At 51.9% G+C, this 19,374-nt stretch overlaps 1 protein-coding gene across 1 annotated transcript; it reads left to right on the forward strand.

Moving 5' to 3' along the window:
* The first annotated feature begins 665 nt into the window (after positions 1-665).
* On the forward strand, positions 666-18,044 carry CRLF2 (cytokine receptor like factor 2). Its single transcript, XM_068963347.1, has 9 exons — positions 666-747; positions 3,664-3,696; positions 5,792-5,894; positions 7,643-7,806; positions 8,909-9,042; positions 9,841-10,003; positions 11,423-11,528; positions 14,048-14,132; positions 17,769-18,044. Exons 1-9 carry the CDS (start codon positions 666-668, stop codon positions 18,042-18,044), a joined length of 1,146 nt encoding a protein of 381 aa, XP_068819448.1.
* The last annotated feature ends 1,330 nt before the right edge of the window (positions 18,045-19,374 follow it).

Consider the following 19,374-nt stretch of genomic DNA (forward strand, 5'->3'; position numbering starts at 1 on the left):
CTGGTTTTATGACCTGACGGGTGGGAGGAAGTTGGCTCCTGATGGTCAACCCAGGCTTCGTCCTGCAGGACAAAGCCCACTGTCAGGACAAAGCCCACTGACAGAACAAAGCCCACTGACGAGACAAAGCCCACTGACAGGACAAAGCCCATTGACAAATCTCCCTGACAACCTCTGGGAAGTGATTCTCCACTGAGACCCTGCAGTCCAGCCAACTTTGTCCCTTACACAGACATCATGCTTCCTCTGATACCATCGGGAGCTGGACCAAATCTCCCTGACCCTGGATGAGCAGCCAGAAACCATCAGCTAGCTGAGACCTGTCTGGGCCTCCGTCTCCAAACACAGGACTTTCAAGACCCACCAGAGGCTGAGAACCCTGGCTGGCAACATCCATTATCTGATCAGCCTCTCTAGACAGTTGTATCCGGCAGGGCTGCGCAAATGATCGGCAAGGCTGAAACAATGATTCTGCATTTTTTTTTTTTTTCCTTTCTGACCAGAGTCATCTTTTAAAATAAAAGCATGTGTGTTTCCTGTAGTCATTTCCCCAGTTTCCTTTCCACCTTTTTAAAAAAGGGGTGACCTTCATACGTTAGTCATGAGCCCAAGTCCCCTTGGAGGAGTCGACTTTCTGCTCAATGCCTCCACCTCCTGCTTCCACCATGAGGCGTGTCTTACTGCCCTGGGCGGCCGCCGCTGTCTTCTTGCTGGGACACGCGAACGCTTCAGGGAAAACCAAACCGGGTAAGTCCTGCTTGCAGCTGTAGCCACCTGTCTGCCTGAAATGCCCTTGCTTTCAATATCTCTGCTTTTTAAAAAAATTTTCTTTTTATGATGTCTTTTGCAAACTCACGGTTTTCTTTGTGAAGCTGACAAGAGCTTTCACAGGTTCCCCTCCTTCAGTCGGCAAGATCTCCTGGAGGAGGGCATGGCAGTCCACTCCGGTCTTCTTGCCTGGAGAATCCCCATGGACAGAGGAGCCTGAAGGGTTACAGTCCATGGGGGTCACAAAGAATCAGTTACGACTGAAGTCTCTACAAACCCGAGTCTGCCTGTTGTAAAGGACCCTCCTCTTCATTGCCTTCAGGACTAGGTTCAGATGGGAAAAAAAAAAAAGAAATACGAGAGCCCGCGTCTAGAAAACTGAAAATCTGGGTGGTTTCACTGTGCTGCCTGCCTGCAAAGAGGTTGCAAGCCTTTTGCTTAAAGGAATACTTACCTTTCTGTGGTGGGGTTTCCCTGATGGTTCCGACAGTAAAGGACCCACCTGGCAATGTAGGAGACCCAGATTCGATCTCTGGGTCGGGAAGATGCCCTGGAGAAGGGAATGGCTACCCACTCCAGTATTCTGGCCTGGAGAATCCCCATGGACAGAGGAGCCTGGCGGGCCACAGTCCACGGGGTTGCAAAGAGTCTGACATGACTGAGTGACTAATGCTTTCACGCTGAGGGTGGCCCAGGTGGAAGCTGACGACGGCACGTTCCTGACGTTTTTTCTGAACTGTCCGTGGGCATCACTCCACGCTAGACCACCCCTGTTGGAGATGGCCTCTTGCCCAGCTGGTTTGGACGGGTTCTCGGGGACCTTCTGGGCTGAAGCCCTGTGTGTGTGGGGGGAGAGAACTGTGCTTCCAGCAGGGGGGAGGGGGAGGGAGCCTGGATGTGGGGTGTCCCTCGGCCTGACGCTCACGTAATTTCCCAAGCTGTGTGCAGATCGGAGTCCAGATCTGGCCTCCTGTCTTCCAGCAACAGAGGTAAGGGAGGAAGACCCGGCTAGGCCTGGCGGGCCCACGGCCACAGACTCCTTGAGAGCTGTCGCCTCCTCCTGACTGCCAGTCCTGCATCCGGAGTTTGGGTGGAAAAGTGCAGTGTAGACCAGCTCTGGAATCTGAACCACTTAAGCACAAATACAATAGTAAGATTTTGTTGTTCGGTTGCTCAGTCGTGTCCGACTCTTTCCGACCCCATGGACCGCAGCATACCAGGCCTCCCTGTCCATCACCAACTCCCGGAGCTTGCTCAAACTCATGTCCATCAAATCAGTGATGCCATCCAACCATCGCATCCTCTGTCGTCCACTTCTCCTCCTGCCTTCAATCTTTCCCAGCATCGGGGTCTTTTCAAATGAGTCAGTTCTTTGCAGCAGGTGGCCAAAGGATTGGAGCTTCAGCTTCAGCATTAGTCCTTCCAATGCACACCCAGGACTCATCTCCTTTAGGATGGACTGGTTGGATCTCCTTGCAGTCCAAGGGACTCTCAAGAGTCTTCTCCAACACCACAGTTCAAAAGCATCCATTCTTGGGTGCTCAGCCTTCTTTAGGATCCAACTCTCGTCCACACCTGACTACTGGGAAAATCATAGCTTTGACTAGACGGACCTTTGCTGGCAAAGTGATGTCTCTGCTTTTTAATACACTGTCTAGGTTTATCGTAGCTTTTCTTTCAAGGACATGGGAGAGAGCTTGGAAGGGCTGAGGGCTCATCCCCCTGTGAAGCTGGGCTCAGTCAGATCCTTTGTAGGAACTTCCTGGAAAATGCAGGGCTCACTTTATGAACGGCCTTTGTTTGCCTGAGGTCATTACGGGTGTGAGACCCTAAGAACCCACCGGGCATGGTCTTAATAAAGCAGCCCCTCTTCCCACCCAAGGTCCCAGACTTGTGTCGAGAGACCCCCCCCAGCCCCAGGGGCCATTTCCACTCAGTTGATCCATTTTTAATGAGCAGAGTCAGACTTCACGGCTATCAGTATTTCCGCCCGAGGCCATCATGCATCGATGGCAGGGTTCCTGGGTTGCTGATGAGGCACCTTTGCCCCCCTCAAAAATGCCCTTGAACTTACAAGGAAAACACACACACCCCCAGGGCTGGGGACCAGATGTCTGAGGTCAAGGTGTCCCAGGGCTGAGCTTCCTGCAGAGGCTCCAGGGGAGGGTCCTTCCCACCTCTTCCGGCTTCTGGGGGCTCCAGGCGTCCGTCCCTGGGCTGGTGGCCGCCTCCCTCCCGTCTCTGCCTCCGTCTCCACGTGGCTTCTCCTCTCTGTCTGTGTCTCCCCTCTTCTGTGTCTTATGAGGACCCTGTCATGGGGTTTAGGGCCACCCCCATCCAGGAGGAACCTCATCTCAGACCCTTCACTCCATCACACCTGCAAAGACCCCGTTTCTTAATGAGGTCCTGTTCCCAGGTTCTGGGGTTAGCACGTAGGCGTGCCATCTGCAGCGCCGCAGTTCAAGCCCTACAGGGCCTATTCAAGGGGTGCTAACATTTGAGAGAGACGGGGGTCCTTTTCTGTTTCGACAGGTCTTGCTGTAGTCGTAAGGGGAGGGAGGTCGTCGAAGCAGACGACCTGGTACCCAATCTGAGTCTGTAGCAGAGACGCGGGACAAAGCAACGGCTCTCGAGATGCTATTTTTTAATTTTATCTATGTATTTGCTTTTGGCTGTTGCTGGGTCTTCGCTGCTGTGCCCTTGAGTTCACGAGCTGCTCTAGAAGTAAGAAGGCGGTGTGGGCAAGAGACGGAGTGTGTGTGAGCAAGTCGTGTCCGACTCTGTGCGACCCCGTGGACTGTAGCCCGTCAGGCTCCTCTGTCCACGGCATTCTCCAGGCGAGAACACTGGAGTGGGTTGTCATGCCCTCCTCCAGGGGATCTTCCCGACCCAGAGATCGAACCTACATCTCGTGCGTCTCCAGTGTTGGTAGGTGGATTCTTCACCTCTAGCGCCACCTGGGAAGCTAGCGGGATGAGATTACGTAGATATGACTACGTAGATATTATTTGTAGACCTAGGGATCGAGCCCGGGCCTCCTGCATGGTAAGCAAGACGCTTTACCATCTGAGCCACCAGGGAAGTCAGACATAGATACAGACATGGATGGAGATGTGGAGAAGACAATGGCAGCCCACTCCAGTGTTCTTGTCTGGAGAATCTCAGGGACAGCGGAGCCTGCTGGGCTGCCGTCTATGGGGTCGCCCAGAGTCGGACCCGATCAAAGCGACTCAGCAGCAGCAGCAGCGTGTGTAGATGTAAAACCCGTGTGGTATCCGTAACAGCCAAGACTGCTTGAACTGCCCCAACCTTCCCGGATGGAAAAAGGCCCTAAGACTCTATCTCCCACGACGTAGCGGATGATGTGCCGATTGCCCCCATGATCTGCCGCCCTGGACGACCTTACTCACACCCCCTCGGAAATACCCAGCAGGGCTGGGCTCCAAGTCCCTCTGAACGCCTGATCTGAGGAACCAATGCCCCCGATTCATCTGCGCTTTTTTCTATACGCTCTCCAAATCGGGAAGCGGGTTCTACCTCTGGGGAGAGGTGGGGTGGGTGCGGGGAGTTCTTGGTATTTACACGACGTGTCTGCCTATCGGAGGCCTGCAGCTCGTACGTTTGTTCACGTCCAGATTGCTCATGACGTTGGTTGGTTTTCTGAGAAAAAGTTAAAAAAAAAAAGAAGAAGTTAACAGAAACGAAGTCATGTTTACAAAAGCGCCCAGACCTTTCAGGACCATCTGGATCTGTGAGATAGGAGGCTCCCGTTTTCAAGACCCTCTCCGTGGGGTTCCCTGCTCACCCGTGTTAGACGACAAAGTCTGTGTCAGACGTGAGGAGGATCTGGGGGAAATGAAATTAGGCAAAAAAGGTGGATGGGGGATGGGGGGTAATGCTCTGGTTAACAGCTTAGTTAATTCACTCGCCAGGTGATTCAGCTCTTTAAAGCACACAACTCAATCCTTTAAAAAAAAAACACAAACATTATTTCTTTTTTAACAGAAGGATAATTGATTTATAGACGTTTTAGTTGACAAAGAGCTGATGCATGAGCTTCCCCGGTGGCTCAGCGGTCCAGATTCCGCCTGCAGAGCAGGAGCCACGGAAAACTCGGGTTCGATTTCTGAGTGGGGAAGATTCCCCTGGAGGAGGGCATAGCAACCGACTCCAGGATTCTTGCGTGCGGCATCCCTTGGACAGAGGAGCCCGGCGGGCTGTGGTCCACAGGGTCGCAAAGAGTCGGACACCACGGAGCACGCACCCTCGCTCGTGTAGCCGATGCATCAGTTACAGGCGTACAGCACAGTGCTTCTGTGAAAAGCGATGACCCCTTTACAGTTACTATAAAATGGTTTCTATACTCCCTTTGAAGAGCTGTATCATTCTTGTATTATAAGGGCCAAACACACGCAGACTCTAGACACATAGTAAAAATGTAAAATGTCTTGATAATTATAGCTAACGAGATAGATATCTGTACATCGTTACATAGCTGGTCACCTAGATAGATGACACAGGTGATCGTTATTGATAGATAAACACCGAGAACAGATGGATAATAACTGGATGATCTAATGATGACGATGGCTAAATGCTGAACTGATAATATTCTCGTTGCGTGCATGCTTAGTGACTTGATTGTGTCCGACTCTTTGCGACCCCGGGGACTGTAGCCCGCCAGGCTCCTCTGTCCATGGGATCCTCCAGGCAAGCACACTGGAGTGGGTTGCCATTTCCTCCTCCAGGGGGATCTTCCCGGCCCAGGAATCGAACCCGCATTTCCGGTGACTTCCGCTTTGCCGATGGCTTCTTTACCCACTGAGGCATCATGGCAGGCCAATATTCTGGTTACGCCGGGCTAAATAAGATGCATCAACGTTTTGTTTTTTTGTTTTTTTAAAGCACCGCATCATTCTTACGAGTGCTGACATCATTTTACAAATTTCAAAGCCTTTCCAGCGTCGCCTCAGAGTCCTCTCTGCTTATCTTAAAAAAAATTTTTTTTTTTTTTTTTGCACAGGAAGCGCATTGCAGCTTCAGGTGATCAACTTTAATTTTGAAACCGTGCAGGTTACCTGGAACACAAGTGCATACGCCGGGATTAACTTCACGTTCGTTTACAAGTAAGTGCCGTCACTGGGATTAATTTCAGGTCCGTCTGCAAGTAAGGCGCCGCCCCCCCCTCCCCCACGACCCTCGAAAACCATGCCTTTGGCTAAAGCGTTTTCCCTCGGAAGACGGCACCGATGGGGGCAGCCAGGAAGTGAAGAACTGTTAAGTTCGAGTGTGAATGTGTGGATGTGCCCTCTGGACACCCCCCCACCCCCCCACCAGTAACCACAGCTCCCAGACCTTCTAACCGAGGATGCCTGAGTCTCGCTGGAAACCGCCTGGATTCTCGCAGGAGGTGCAGAGCGGTCTGACCCCACGGGGCCCTCTGCAACGTGCCAGCAACTGTCTTTGCCCGCCTTCAACCGTGTTGCCTTCAACTATATTCCCTGCTCACCAGGGGCCGCCTTCCAAGAAACACCCATTTCCCCCTTTCACGGGGCGCTTTGCCTCGCTTGACTCAACGACCTGAGCGGCCACGTGGGAGGCAGGTTTTTTTTTTTTTTTTTCCAATGAATTTGGTCTCAGTTTTGTAAAGAGTTGGGGGGTGTTCAGTGAGGGCTTGAGTCGTTGCCATCTGATAAAACACGAGATAGACGGGAAGGCAAACAGAAGAGGGAAATTTTTAAGATGAATTTGTTGGGAAAATAAGACTCATGGGGCAAAAAATAAAGTGCCGGATGGTATAGGTGGGCTCACAGATAGCTCGTGTCATTTTTTTTTTTCTTTCTGAGCAGCGTTTTTTTCTGTCATATAGGAGATAATTCTTGATCTCATCACAGATTGGGGTTGAGTCTTAAGGATGGAGCGTAAACCTATCTCTAGGCTTCCCGTTAACACTGCAGCAGAGTCTCAAAGCTTTACCCAATTTTGGCACATCCCTGTTAAAAGTGCATCCTTGAATCAAGGGCTTGGTTGCTCTGGAGGTCAGTTATTTATTGATACCAATTTATTGATTGCTCATGGTATTGATATGTGACAGCAATTATTATTATTGATACCATTAATAGGATCTTAGATGGTCTCAACAAACTACAACAAGCTGGGTAACTTGGAGCAACGGGAAAAAACGGAATGTATCCTCCCCTAGTCCTGAGAACCAGACGTCTGAAGTCAGGGTGTTCCCGGGCTGGGCTCCCTGTAGAGGCTCCAGGGGAGGGTCCTCCCCGCCTCTTCCGGCTTCCGGGGGCTCCGGGCGTCCGTCCCTGGGCTGGCGGCCGCCTCCCTCCCGTCTCCGCCTCCGTCTCCACGTGGCTTCTCCGCTGCGTCCGTGTCTGTCCTCTTCCGTGTCTTATAAGGACCCTGTAGTGGGGTTTAGGGCCACCCCCATCCAGGCGGACCTCATCTCAGACCCATCACTCCATCACAGCTGCCGAGGCACTGCTTTTTAATAAGGTCTTGTTCACAGGTTCCGGGTTAGCGGGTAGGCAGGCCATTTGCAGCGCCACCGTTCAACCCCTACGGGATCCATCGAAGGGCCGTCAACATTTGAGCGAGAGGGGGGTCCTTTTCTGTTTTGACAGGTCTTGCTGTAGTCATAAGGGGAGGGAGGTCATCGAAGCAGATGAGAGTAGGGGCCGGCGTTACGGTTCAGGGGCTTGCTTGCTCCGTGGCACGTGGGATCTTCCCCGCCTAGGGATCGAACCCGAGTCTCCTGCATCGGCAGGCAGATTGTTTTTACCGCTGAGCCACCAGGGAAGCCCCCAAGATGCTATTTTCAAGGACGCGACACGACTGAGTGATTCTCTTTTTAAAATTCCAGATTTGATAAAAAGGAGGAATACAGACCATGCTCCAGCTATATCCTTCAACACGGTTGCAGTGCCGGGTGCCTGCTGGAGGTGCAAAGAGATGGGCCTCTGTATTTTTCCATCCGGAATGGAACACAGCCTCTTCTCACCAAGAACCTAGCGATCAGCACTTACCGTACGTGTTAAGTACCTTGAGCATTGACTATGCGTCTCGGGGTAGGAGCCGCCGTACACATGGAGTGACCCAGTCTCTCCAAAGCGTGCTGTTCGTATCTACATTCCTGTAATGTAGTGGTCCTTTCTCTCTTTCTTTTTCATTGACAATTGGAATGTCAGACGTCCATCTCAGAATCTGCTGGGAGGTTCGACCCTTGGGTGGGGAAGATTCCCCTGGAGAAGGAAATGGCAACCCACTCCAGTATTGATGCCTGGAGAATCCCACGGACAGAGGAGCCTGGTGGGGCTACCATCCAAAGGGTCGCAAGAGTCGCACATGACTTTCCGACTAAACAACGTAGCCGATTAAAAAAGCTGTGGTGACTCCAGCTGGGCAGCTAAGGGACCCAGTCACACACACACATGTACCCATTCTCCACACACATGTACCCATTCTCCCCCAAACTCCCCTCCCATCGAGGCTGCTACGTGACACTCAGCAGAGTTCCCTGTGCTGGGCAGCAGGCCCTTGCTGGTTCTCTGTGTTAAATGCAGCAGTGTGTCCATGTCCGTCCCAGACTCCCTGACTCTCCCTTCCCCCGTCCTCTCCCCCTGGTGGCCATAAGTCCGCTCTCTGTCTCTTTCTGGTTTCTAACTACATTCATTGTGCCCTATCTTTTTAGACTCTGCATATAACGGATGTCACAGGATGTTTTTGCTTCTCTGTCTGCCTGTTCAATCCCACGGTCTCTACGACCTCATCTTACGTTAGACCTCTGTAATGATCCTCTTTCCGGAGATGGTGAAGGCCTAGGGGCCAGCAGCTCAAGGCGACTGGTGGGAACACGATTCGTTTCGTGGCACATCCTGAAATCTTTCTCCCCCACTTTCAGGGGAGCGCCTTTCCACGAGACCCTCACGGGTGCTTGGAGAGCTGGCTAGCCCTTCTAACTGTCCCTGCGATAAAGACAAGGAAACCTCACGTCTCATGCAGTATTCGGGAGAGGATGGGCAGCAGGCAGAGAGGAAAGGGAACCGAAGCCCAGGAACCGCTGTGAGCTCAGAGACGGGCCGTGTTTACCTTCGCGGCGGTGCCGCTCACCGTGCTTTCTCATTCGCAGTGAAACCCAGATCCCCCGGCGACCTGAGCTTCCAGTGGCGCGAGGAGGCCGTGACGGTGACCTGCTCCAACCTGGGATACAACGACCTCCAGTATGAAATCCAACACAAGACCGTCTTTGACGCTGTGTGGCAGGTGAGGTTACGTCGTCCCGGGTCGGGTGTGAGTAGGCACCCCCGGGATGGAGAGGCAGAGAGACACAGACATCCAGACTGGCTTCATGCACTTGCTCACGCGATTATCAGCTTCCCTGGCGGCTCAGACGCTAAAGAATCTGCCTGCAATGCAGGAGACCTGGGTTCGATCCCTGGGTGGGGAAGATCCCCTGGAGGAGGAAATGGCAACCCACTCCGGTATTTTTGCTGGAGAATCCCATGGACAGGGGAGCCTGGCGGGCTACAGTCCACGGGGTCGCAGAGAGTCAGGCCCGACTGAGCGGCTGGCACTTTCTTTTTCACTTTCCCTGGCGGTCTAGTGGTTAGGAATCCACCTTGCAAAGCAGGCCACGTGGGTGGGTTCCATCCCTGGTCCGGGAACCCAGGATTCCATGTGCGTCAGGGAAGCTCAGCCTGTGAGGCAATGACTGAGCTGGTGTTCTGTGACGAAGATCCCACGTATTGCAGCTGAGCCCTGATGTAGCCAAATAAATAAATACATGTTTAAAATTACTTTTGTAAAAAGGAAGACCTTAGAAAGTCTTCAAAAGCATCTTTTCACCATGTTCGTTATGACGGATTTATTTCCTTTTTGAAGAGAAGGGCTTTTTTTTTTTTCTTCTGCTGTTGTTTTGAGGATAAACATCTGCCCAGAGAGAAGTGAAACAGGAGAAGGGAGTCCTGGAAGCAGGAACCTCAAGCAAATCTGTGGGACAAGAAGAACGCGTCCGGGTAAAGCGTCAGTCAGGGCTCACCGTGCGTGATTTGTCTGCTCCAGTCCACAGAGGCTGAGACCTGCAACGTCACCGTCGACGGTTTGGATCCTGAGAAGTGTTATTTCTTCCGGGCCAGGGTGAAAGCCCTGGAGTTTGCCTACGGCTCAGAAACGTACCCCAGTGACTGGTCAGAGGTGACGCACCAGCAGAGGGGTGAGCTGCAAGGTAATGCTTGTCACGCAGCATCGCTGCCCAATACGGGCCAGCGGGCTCCGTGCGGGGAGGGCGGATTGGGGCACCTTGGGGATGACCCCAAGGCCTTCTGCAGAGGTCACTGCGGAAGCAATGGCTCTTCCTGTGGCCGTTATCATCGCACTAAGCTTCACTTTCATTTCTATTGGCCCAGCAAGAATAATAAGTGTTATTTCTGAATGTTGTTGGGCTTCCCTGCTGGCTCCGCTTGTAAAGAATCTGCCTGCAATGCAGGAGACCTGGGTTCAAGCCCTGGGTTGAAAAGATTCCCTGGAGAAGGGAAAGGCTACCCACTCCAGCATTCTGGCCTGAGGAATCCCATGGACGGTATAGTCCGTGGGGTCGCAAGGAGTCGGACACGACTGAATGTTGTTCTGTGGATATATGTATGCATAGATAGGTGTGTCGGTAAATAGAAGAGAGATGGGAGATAATAGATGCTTAATGGGGAGATGACCGTAGATTACAGACGTAGATAAGTAGAGGCTTCCCAGATGGCTTAGTGGTAAAGAATCTGCCTGCAATGCAGAACAGGAGACGTGGGTTCGATCCCTGGATCAGGAAGATCCCCTGGAGGAGGGCATGGCAACCCACCCCAGTAATCTTGCCTGGAGAAGCCCACGGACAGAGGAGCCTGGTGGGCTACAGTCCATGGGGTCGCAGAGAGTCAGACACGACTGAAGTGACTTAGGGAGCGGGTGTAGGTAAGTTGATGATGGGTACACGGCAGAGACAGATAGATGCGACGTATAGCTCGACAGAGAGGCGTGACCAGAGGTAGACAAGTAGGTGGATAATAGACGGATAGATGGCAGACAGCTGCGCGGAGGCCTGCTCATTCGCTTCAGTCGTGTTCGACGCTGTGACCCCATAGACTGCAGCCCGCCAGGCTCCTCCATCCGTGGGAGTCTCCAGGCAAGAATACTGGAGTGCGTTGCCATTTCCTCCTCCAGGGGATCTTCCCGACCCGGGGATCGAACCCGGGTCTCCTGCATTGCTGGCAGATTCTCTACTGCTGACCCAGCGGGGAAGATAGATAGATGGAGAGACAGACAGATGGATAGAGGCGCAGATAGATAGCTGGACAGATAGATAGACAGACAGATGGACAGAGACACAGACAGCTGGACAGATAGACAGACGGACCAAATCAAGCCCTGGTACCCTCAAACACCCCTGGGAGTAAGGTGAATCTGAGTTCCCTTGTGCCCGACATCTCCCTCTCTAGAGTACCCACCTCTCCTTACCAGGATATTTCACACCAAAAGCAAGATCTGCTGATGCTGACAATTCTCGAGGGAAAGAAACACGGCCGTGGCTGGGGCGGGGGGTGATTGGAGCGCGACCATATCATGCTGCAAACTTCACAGGCCTCGTTCCACTTCCCTTTAGATTCGTGCTGGGAAAACAGCCTTTTCCCCAGATTTATTTTAATTGCTGGCATGGTCTCCTTCCTGACAGTCTCCCTTCTGCTTCTGTCTCTATGGAAACTACACAGGTAAGGCCGCCCCCGCCAGACTCCTCAGACACATGGGCTTGGGTTCCCATATGTAGTGAGTTGGGGGGAAAAAAATACTTGTGTGATGTGGTTACTTAGCTGAAAATCACTTTCTCTCTAATGCGCATGGTACATGACAAGAAAACAGAGGTGAATAGTGCCAAGGTGTGGAGAAACCTGCAGAATTTGAGAAATGTTCTCACGAAGACCAAAAGATGCAGGAATGCTCATTCCTATGGGTGGCATTGCTGTTTAGTCACTACGTTGTGTCTGACTCCGTGGACCGCAGCCCGCCAGGCCTCCCTGTCCATCACCAACTCCCGGAGCTTGCTCAAACTCATGTCCATCGAGTCACTGATGCCATCCAACCATCTCATCCTCTGTCGTCCCCTTCTCCTCCCGCCCTCCATCTTTCCCAGCATCAGGGTCTTTTCCAGTGAGTCAGTTCTTCACATCAGGTGGTCAAAGTATTGGAGTTTCAGCTTCAGCATCAGTCCTTCCGGTGAATATTCAGGACTCATTTCCTTTAGCATTCGATTGATCTCGTTTCTGTCCAAGGATTCTCAAAAGTCTTCTCCAGCAGCACAGTTTGAAAGCATCAGTTCTTCGGCACTCAGCCTTCTTTCCTGTCCAGCTCTCACATCTGTACATGACTTACTGGAAAAAAAACATAGCTGTGACTGTACCAACCTTTGTCAGCAAAGTGATGTCTCAGCTTTTTAATAACTGTTCGAAGTTTATTGTAGTGAACGTTTTTCAAACGCACACCGCACTGAGCTCTGTCCTCCTATCATGTTAGAATGACAAGCATGTACAACATGTTTTAATTTTTATTGATATTTATTAAACTGGACAACGTGGTGAGTGATGTGAGGAGAATTGGACAAGAAAAGCTTGTAAGTCCAGTTACAGATAGAGCCAAACATGATTCTCTGAAACCATAGAAAACTTTTCAAAAATGTGGCATTAAATAGTTCTCTCTGTTATCCTTCCAGGCCATAATTTAACTGCTGACATTTCCAGCCTTATTCAAGCTTAGTTGTGCCCAGGCATTTGACTGTTGGTGATGTTTCAAGGGACTGATGCCCAGGGCTGTGGGCGCCATCTTTATTTCTCAGGTTGCCGTTTCCATAGCAACAACGGGAGTGATGCCTAGAGAAAGATGGGGTGCCATTCTGGACCACTCACGCTGGGTCTGAGGCAGGCTGAGTCAGACAGTTTCAAGGACCTTCCACCATGGTTGCGTACAGCATGGGGATAATTCTCCTAATTCTTGCACATTGCCCATTAATTCTCCAGTCGAGATTTCCCGCTCTCCCCAGCTCAGACAGACGCCACCTTCGTCATTCTCTGCTCGGGAACAGAGGAAGTAGGGAGTGGGGAGGAGATGCGGCCGTCAGATAGGGGTGTTGACGAGTGACAGGTCTGATGTTTTTTGGCTCTTGTTGTTTTGCTGCGGTGTTTTTTAATTCAAAACTGAAAGCACTCCTAAGGGAGTCTGAAGGATACACTTCTTGGGGGGGGCGGGGTGGAAACACTCCTCCTGTCTTTAAGAAAGCTTCTGTTACAGTGAGTGGTCTAATCAACTGTATTATTCTCCCAGCGCTGCCATAACAAAGCACCAAAGACTGGGGGTTCAAACAACATTTATTTCTCCCAGTTCTGGAGGCTGGAGCCTGAGGTCCCGGCGTGGGCAGGGCTGGCTCCTCCTGAGACCCCTCTGCTGCGCATGCAGATGGCCGTCTCCTCCGGGTCCTCACATGGTCCTCCCTCTCTCTGCGTGTGTCTGTGTGCTGACCACCTCTTATTATAAGGATCCCACCCCCATCGGATTAGCATCCTATCAGACGAGAACCTCTCTTAGGTTCTGCTGCTAGGGGCCTGCAAATTAAACTGGCCAACCAAAGACAGTAACAGAAGAATATGCCTATGTTTCTTTTTGGATGTAATATTTTTAAGTGCACAAGTCATTCACAGGGAGCAAGTGGACAGCTAACCAGGCAGTTCATCTGGGGACTTTTATAGCATTTTAACAAAGGGCAATAATCTGTGGAGAAGTCACCAGACAGGGGAAGAGGGAGTCTGGATGGGTGTAAATTGTGGGGAGGTGATTAAGAGATGTGTGATCCAAACTGCAGGCAGATGAAGGCTGTCCGAATGGAACCATCCTGACACCATCTTGCTGATATGCCTCATTCTCCATTTCCTGCTACAGGAGGGCACGCTTTTATGAATGGAATTATTGCCTTTTTTTTTTTTTTTTTAATCAGGAGGGAAATTGATGCTCTCCTTTCAGGCAGATTTTTGAATCAGCCCTGCCCACACCGGGATGCTCTCCTTTCAGGCAGATGGGGGAGGGCAGAGAGCATCTCCTGGCTCTGCTTTTTCTCAAGCGCCAAGGGGCTGCGTCTCCAACATCCATATGCTGCTGTCCTGGGCCCCTGGTGGGGGTCTTTCCCCGTGGATGCCCCGCTCAGGGCTGCCAGCCCATCTGACAAGACTGTCCATGTCCGTTTCAGGATTAAGAAGGTTCTCATGCCCAGCGTTCCTGATCCCAGGTTCTCCTTCTTGGGGCTCTTTGAGTCCCACCAAGGCAACTTCCAGGTAAGCAGCATCTCCCTGTACACGCTTGCTCTGGGCAAGGCCTAATATCACCCCTCTTCCATGTTTTATTTGTTTCTGCCTAGAGGCATTTTTTGAAATCAACTTTTTATTTTGCACTGGGGTATAGCCAATTAATGACAGTTTCAGCTGGACAGCAAAGAGACTCAGCCATACATGTACCCGTACCCACTCTCCCCCAAACTCCCCTCCCAGCCAGGCTGCCACATGACACTGAGCAGAGTTCCCTGTGCTGGACAGCACGTCCTTGCTGGTTCTCCATGTGAAACGCAGCAGTGTGTCCATGTCCATCCCACACTCCCTGACTGTCCCTTCCCCACCCTCCCCCTGGTGACCGTAAGTTCCTTCTCTGAGCCTGTGAGCCTGTTCCTGTTTTGTACCTAAGTTCACTTGTAACGTTTCTCTTTAGAGTCTGCATGAAAGGGCTGACATGGGATATTTCTCCTTCTCTGTGTGACTTACTTGACTCGGTTTGATAACCTCTAGGTCCATGTCTGTCGCTGCAGATGGCATTTCTTTCATCCTTGTTATGAGTAAGCAACATGCCCGTGTGTATATATACGTCACATGACCTTTATCGGGGGTTTTCCCGGTGGCTCAGATGGTAACGAATACGCCTGCAAAGCAGGAGGCGTGGGTTCGACGCCTGGATGGGGAAGATCCCCCTGGAGGAGGAAATGTCTGCTCATTAATTACTGTGTGGATGGACACTTAGGCCGCATCTGGGTCTGGGCCATTGTAAAGAGTTGCAATGAACAGTGGGGCTGATTCATCATTAATGAAAAAGAAAAAGAAAAAAAAACAACAACAAACGGCTTTCATTCCTCTTTAAACGCCTGCAAGCCTCTTCGAATCCGGAAGCAGCGGTTTACTGTTTTTCTCTTTCGGTCAGAGAAAGTGGATCCAAGGGTCTCCGAGGGCGGCTTCTCTTGAAATCTATCTCTTGACATCCCCGCCGCCGCAGGACCATGGGATTTTCCAGCCTCCACGCCTCCTGATCTTATCAGGAGGTTCCGTTCTTACTCTGTTCCCACTTGCAGGGGGCCGACAGCGAAACCTGCATTTCCGCTTTTCAACGTTGATGGTCGTTAAACTTCGTTCCCCTGATAAGCGCTTACAGGGAGGGGGCCGAGGAGGAACTGGGGAGGACGGAGCAAGGCGGGGGGTCCGGCTCCCCGCATCACCCAGTGTGGATTTGATAGCACGCCGGGATCAGAGCGCCGTGCATTCCCTGGGGCTGCCACAGACCTGGGGGTGCAAAGCATCACACACTCATCCTCCCCCCCGGTCCCGGGGACCACACGTCTGAGGTCAGGATGTCCCAGGGCTGGGCTCCCTGCAGAGGCTCCAGGGGAGGGTCCTCCCCGCCTCTTCCAGCTTCCGGGGCCTCCGGGCGTCGGTCCCTGGGCTGGTGGCCGCCTCGCTCCCGTCTCTGCCCCCGACCCTGTCTCCACGTGGCTTCTCCTCTGCGTCCCTGTCTCCCCTCTTCTGTGTCTTACAAGGACCCTGCCATGGGGTTTAGGCTCACCCCCAGCCAGGAGGAACCTCATCCCAGACCCTTCACTCCATCACGTCTGCAAAGAAGAGACCTCGTTTCCAAATTAAGTCCCGTTCCCACGTTCTGAGGGGTAGCAAGTGGGTATATCGCTATTTTAGAAAGAGAGTTTAGTGTTCGGTCCCTTTTTTTTTTTTTTTCTCAATTGCTTCCGTTGTATCCAACTCTTTGTGACCCCATGGACTGCAGCCCCCAAGGCTCCTCTGTCCGTGGGATTCTCCAGGCAAGAATCCTGAAGTGGCTTGCCATTTCCTTCTCCCAGGGATCTTCCTGACTCGGGGATCAAACTGCTATCTCTTAGGTCCTTTGCGTTGGCAGGCGGGTTTTTTTTTTTTTGTTTGTTTTTTTTTTTTTTTTTCACTACTAGCACCACCTGGGAAGTCCATTAAGCTTCTTAGAGGAGCAAAGTGAATTGTAAAACTAATTAGTTGTAGGAGATGAAAAGAAAAAAAAAATTTTTTTTATTCTAACCTCTTAAGTGCTGTCCCTGGGGCCCTGCAAATTAAACAGACCAGAAAGATTAAAGAGAGAGACGTGAACACGCCCAAGAGGTAGGCAGACCGTGGCACTGATTTGCCGTTTTAACAAAGGATGATGGACTGTTCGGAAGAGACTAGGTAAAGGAAAAGGGCTTGGGGATCTGTGAGTGGCAGGCGAGATGAGACGAGGTGACTAGGAATCCCATGAGAAATGAGAGTCGTTTAGTGAGGTTTTGGGCAGACTCAAGCTCTCTCAGGTGGTAAGCGTTGCCTCTGGAGTTGCAAGGGACTGGGGGACTCTTCCAAGTGTACATGTACTTTCCCAAAGGGGCATTAATTAATATTGACATCGATTTTAGGGCGGATACGTGGAGAGCAGAGAACACGCTCTGCAACTCTTGATACTTAACCGCCTGCGGGTCAGCATCCTCCGCACGTCAAAGGGGCATATTGGGGAGTTGTGTCCCGGTTCCCCTCAAGGGAGAGGAAAGGGGATTACGACAGAATTTAGGACAGGGAACCTCAATTTTTTCCCCCAAAACTGGGGCTAGAAGAAGGAGCCGGGGAGGCATGTTAGAAGGGAGAGAGGAGTCCCCTTGAGGAGGGCAGTCCCTCCCAACCTCAGGAAATCTTGGGTCACCTGTTAGAAATTCAGCGTCCACCCGCTCGGACCTGCCGACTGCTGACGGAAGGTCCTCCTTCTGACACCTCACCACTCCCATCTCAGACAGCATACGTGGGAGTGAACAACGGATCTGGGTTTCTGAAAAGATGTTCAGGCACCCTTGTGTGTCTGCAGCGACCACAGGCCGGAGCTTTGAGGCTGATGACAGAAGGCAGGTGTGAAAACCACAGGATTCCGGACCGAGATGCTAGACAGGAGAGCCTTTTTTGTCCCAACCGGGGAAAGTGTCCGCGCCAGGCATGTGTGTGAAGATGCGCCAGGTCCGGAGGCAGGGCTTTCCGACACAGAGTCTGAGCCACAGTAACTTTTTTAATTTTAATTTTTTTTAACACCAAAAACGGTTTGTATTGTGGTACAGATGATTAACAGTGTGGACAGCAAGTGGGGACTCAGCCATCCATATACATGTACGCACTCTCCTCCAACCTCCCCTCCCATCCAGGCGGCCACCTGACATGGAGCAGAGTTCCCTGTGCTGGGCAGCAGGTCCTTGCTGGTTCTCCATGTTAAATCCAGCCGTGTGTCCATGTCCATCCCAGACTCCCTGACTGTCCCTTCCCCCATCACCCCCTGGTGACCATAAGGTTATTACAGAGGATTGAGCAGAGTTCCCTGTGCTGGGCAGCAGGTCCTTGCTGGTTCTCCATGTTAAATCCAGCAGTGTGTCCATGTCTATCCCAGACTCCCTGACTATCCCTTCCCCCATCCTTCCCCCTGGTGACCATCAGGTTATTACAGAGGATTGAGCAGAGTTCCCTGTGCTGTCCAGCAGGTCCTTGCTGGTTCTCCATGTTAAATCCAGCAGTGTGTCCATGTCCATCCCAGACTCCCTGACTGTCCCTCCCCCCATCCTTCCCCCTGGTGACCATAAGGTTATCACAGACGTTTCCTCTTTGCAGGAGTGGATCAAGGACACGCAGAACGTGGCGCCCCTGAACAAAATGGAAGACGGGGAGCTGGAGTGCGCCCCTGAAGACGCCGTGGTGGTCCAGCCGGCTGAGGCAGAGACGCCCAAGACCGTGGGGATGACGAGCCCATTGTACCCACGGATGGGGGAGGAAGAGGCCACCGGGGACTCCGGCCAGCTCCCTTGCCAGCCGCCCCAGGGCCACGGGGTGGTCTCTCTTGGGGATTTCACGTTTGTGATGAATGACAACTCTTACATGATGTTATGAGGGGGTGCAAACTCACAAGCCAACATCCCAGTCTACCTTGATGCTTGACGACCTGGGGGAACATCTCGGGAGCCAAAAAAACCTCCACAAAGGGGACTCCCCAGAACCAAGGATGCTGACGTCTAAGGTCACACAGTGCTCCAAAGCCCCAACCCATGTCTGAGGTCACCCAGCACCCCTACACCCCCAGCCAATGCATCCCATTCATGCCGACGTCCAAGGGCTTGAAGGTGGACTGCCTGTAGGCGGCAGACGCCTGGTCGGGCTGGTTCTTGCTGTCTCCTGGCTCACATAAATCATAAGGGAAGAAGACCAACACCACCCTGCGTTGCGCATGCCTGCCCGCTCCTGTCCTTCCCACACTTCCACTCGCAACCGGTTCCCGCATCATTTGCCACTCACCACACGTGCCCGGCAGGCGAGGTGCAGAACGCCTGCTTGACTGGCACCAGCCGCCCGCCTCCCGCCCCACACAGGCAGAAACGCCCCTTCCTGCAATCACCAAGGCCTTTTTGCAAACCAGGGTTCCGTTTAACCAGCGACTCAGGACCTTGCTCCTGAGAGATACTTGAATGTGACGACGCTCTGCAGGAACAAAGTGTCCCAGGTTGAATAGACGTTATTGTTTCTTTTTCGATATGGAAATTTTTTTAAAAGTGTGAGCAGGATAACTCTGGTAGAATGTAAGTGGTTGCTGCTGTTCATGGAGACCGGAAGATGCCAGCTGGATCCCCTTAGACTTCAGGTACAGGAGCTTTCTAGACGTCGAGAGTGTTGATTTCTCAGGTTTTTTTTTTTTTGGCTGGTACTGAATTTATCTTGTCTGTGTCTTCAGGATGCAGGAAACAAGCTTGATCAGATATACCTGGAGTCTGTGTGTGTGTGTGTGTGTGTGTCTCTGTGTGGTGTCAAGGATGTCTAATTTAGCAGAATGTCTCCCCATTCTGGAAAACTCCTCCACAAAGGTAGAAATGAAAGAAATCACCTTTATCAGTGAACAAACAGCAAGCCAGTGTGAAGTGAAAAATACCTCCTGCCGTGTCAAATAAAGGAGACGTGTCACAGCCATCAGCGATTTCTCCCCTCCGAGTTCGAATGTTGGTCAGTTGCCAAATCGTGTCTGTTTGCGAACCCATGGACTGCAGCACGCCAGGCCTCCCTGTCCTTCACCAACTCCTGGAGTTTACTCAAACTCATGTCGATTGAGTCAGTGATGCCATCCAGCCATCTCATCCTCTGTCACCCTCTTCTCCTCCTGCCTTCAATCTTGCCAAGCATCAGGGTCTCTTCCAATGAGTCAGCTCCTCACATCAGGTGGCCAAAGGATTGG

Source organism: Capricornis sumatraensis, chromosome X (assembly GCF_032405125.1).
Source record: "Capricornis sumatraensis isolate serow.1 chromosome X, serow.2, whole genome shotgun sequence".
NCBI classification, from domain to species: Eukaryota; Metazoa; Chordata; class Mammalia; order Artiodactyla; family Bovidae; genus Capricornis; species Capricornis sumatraensis.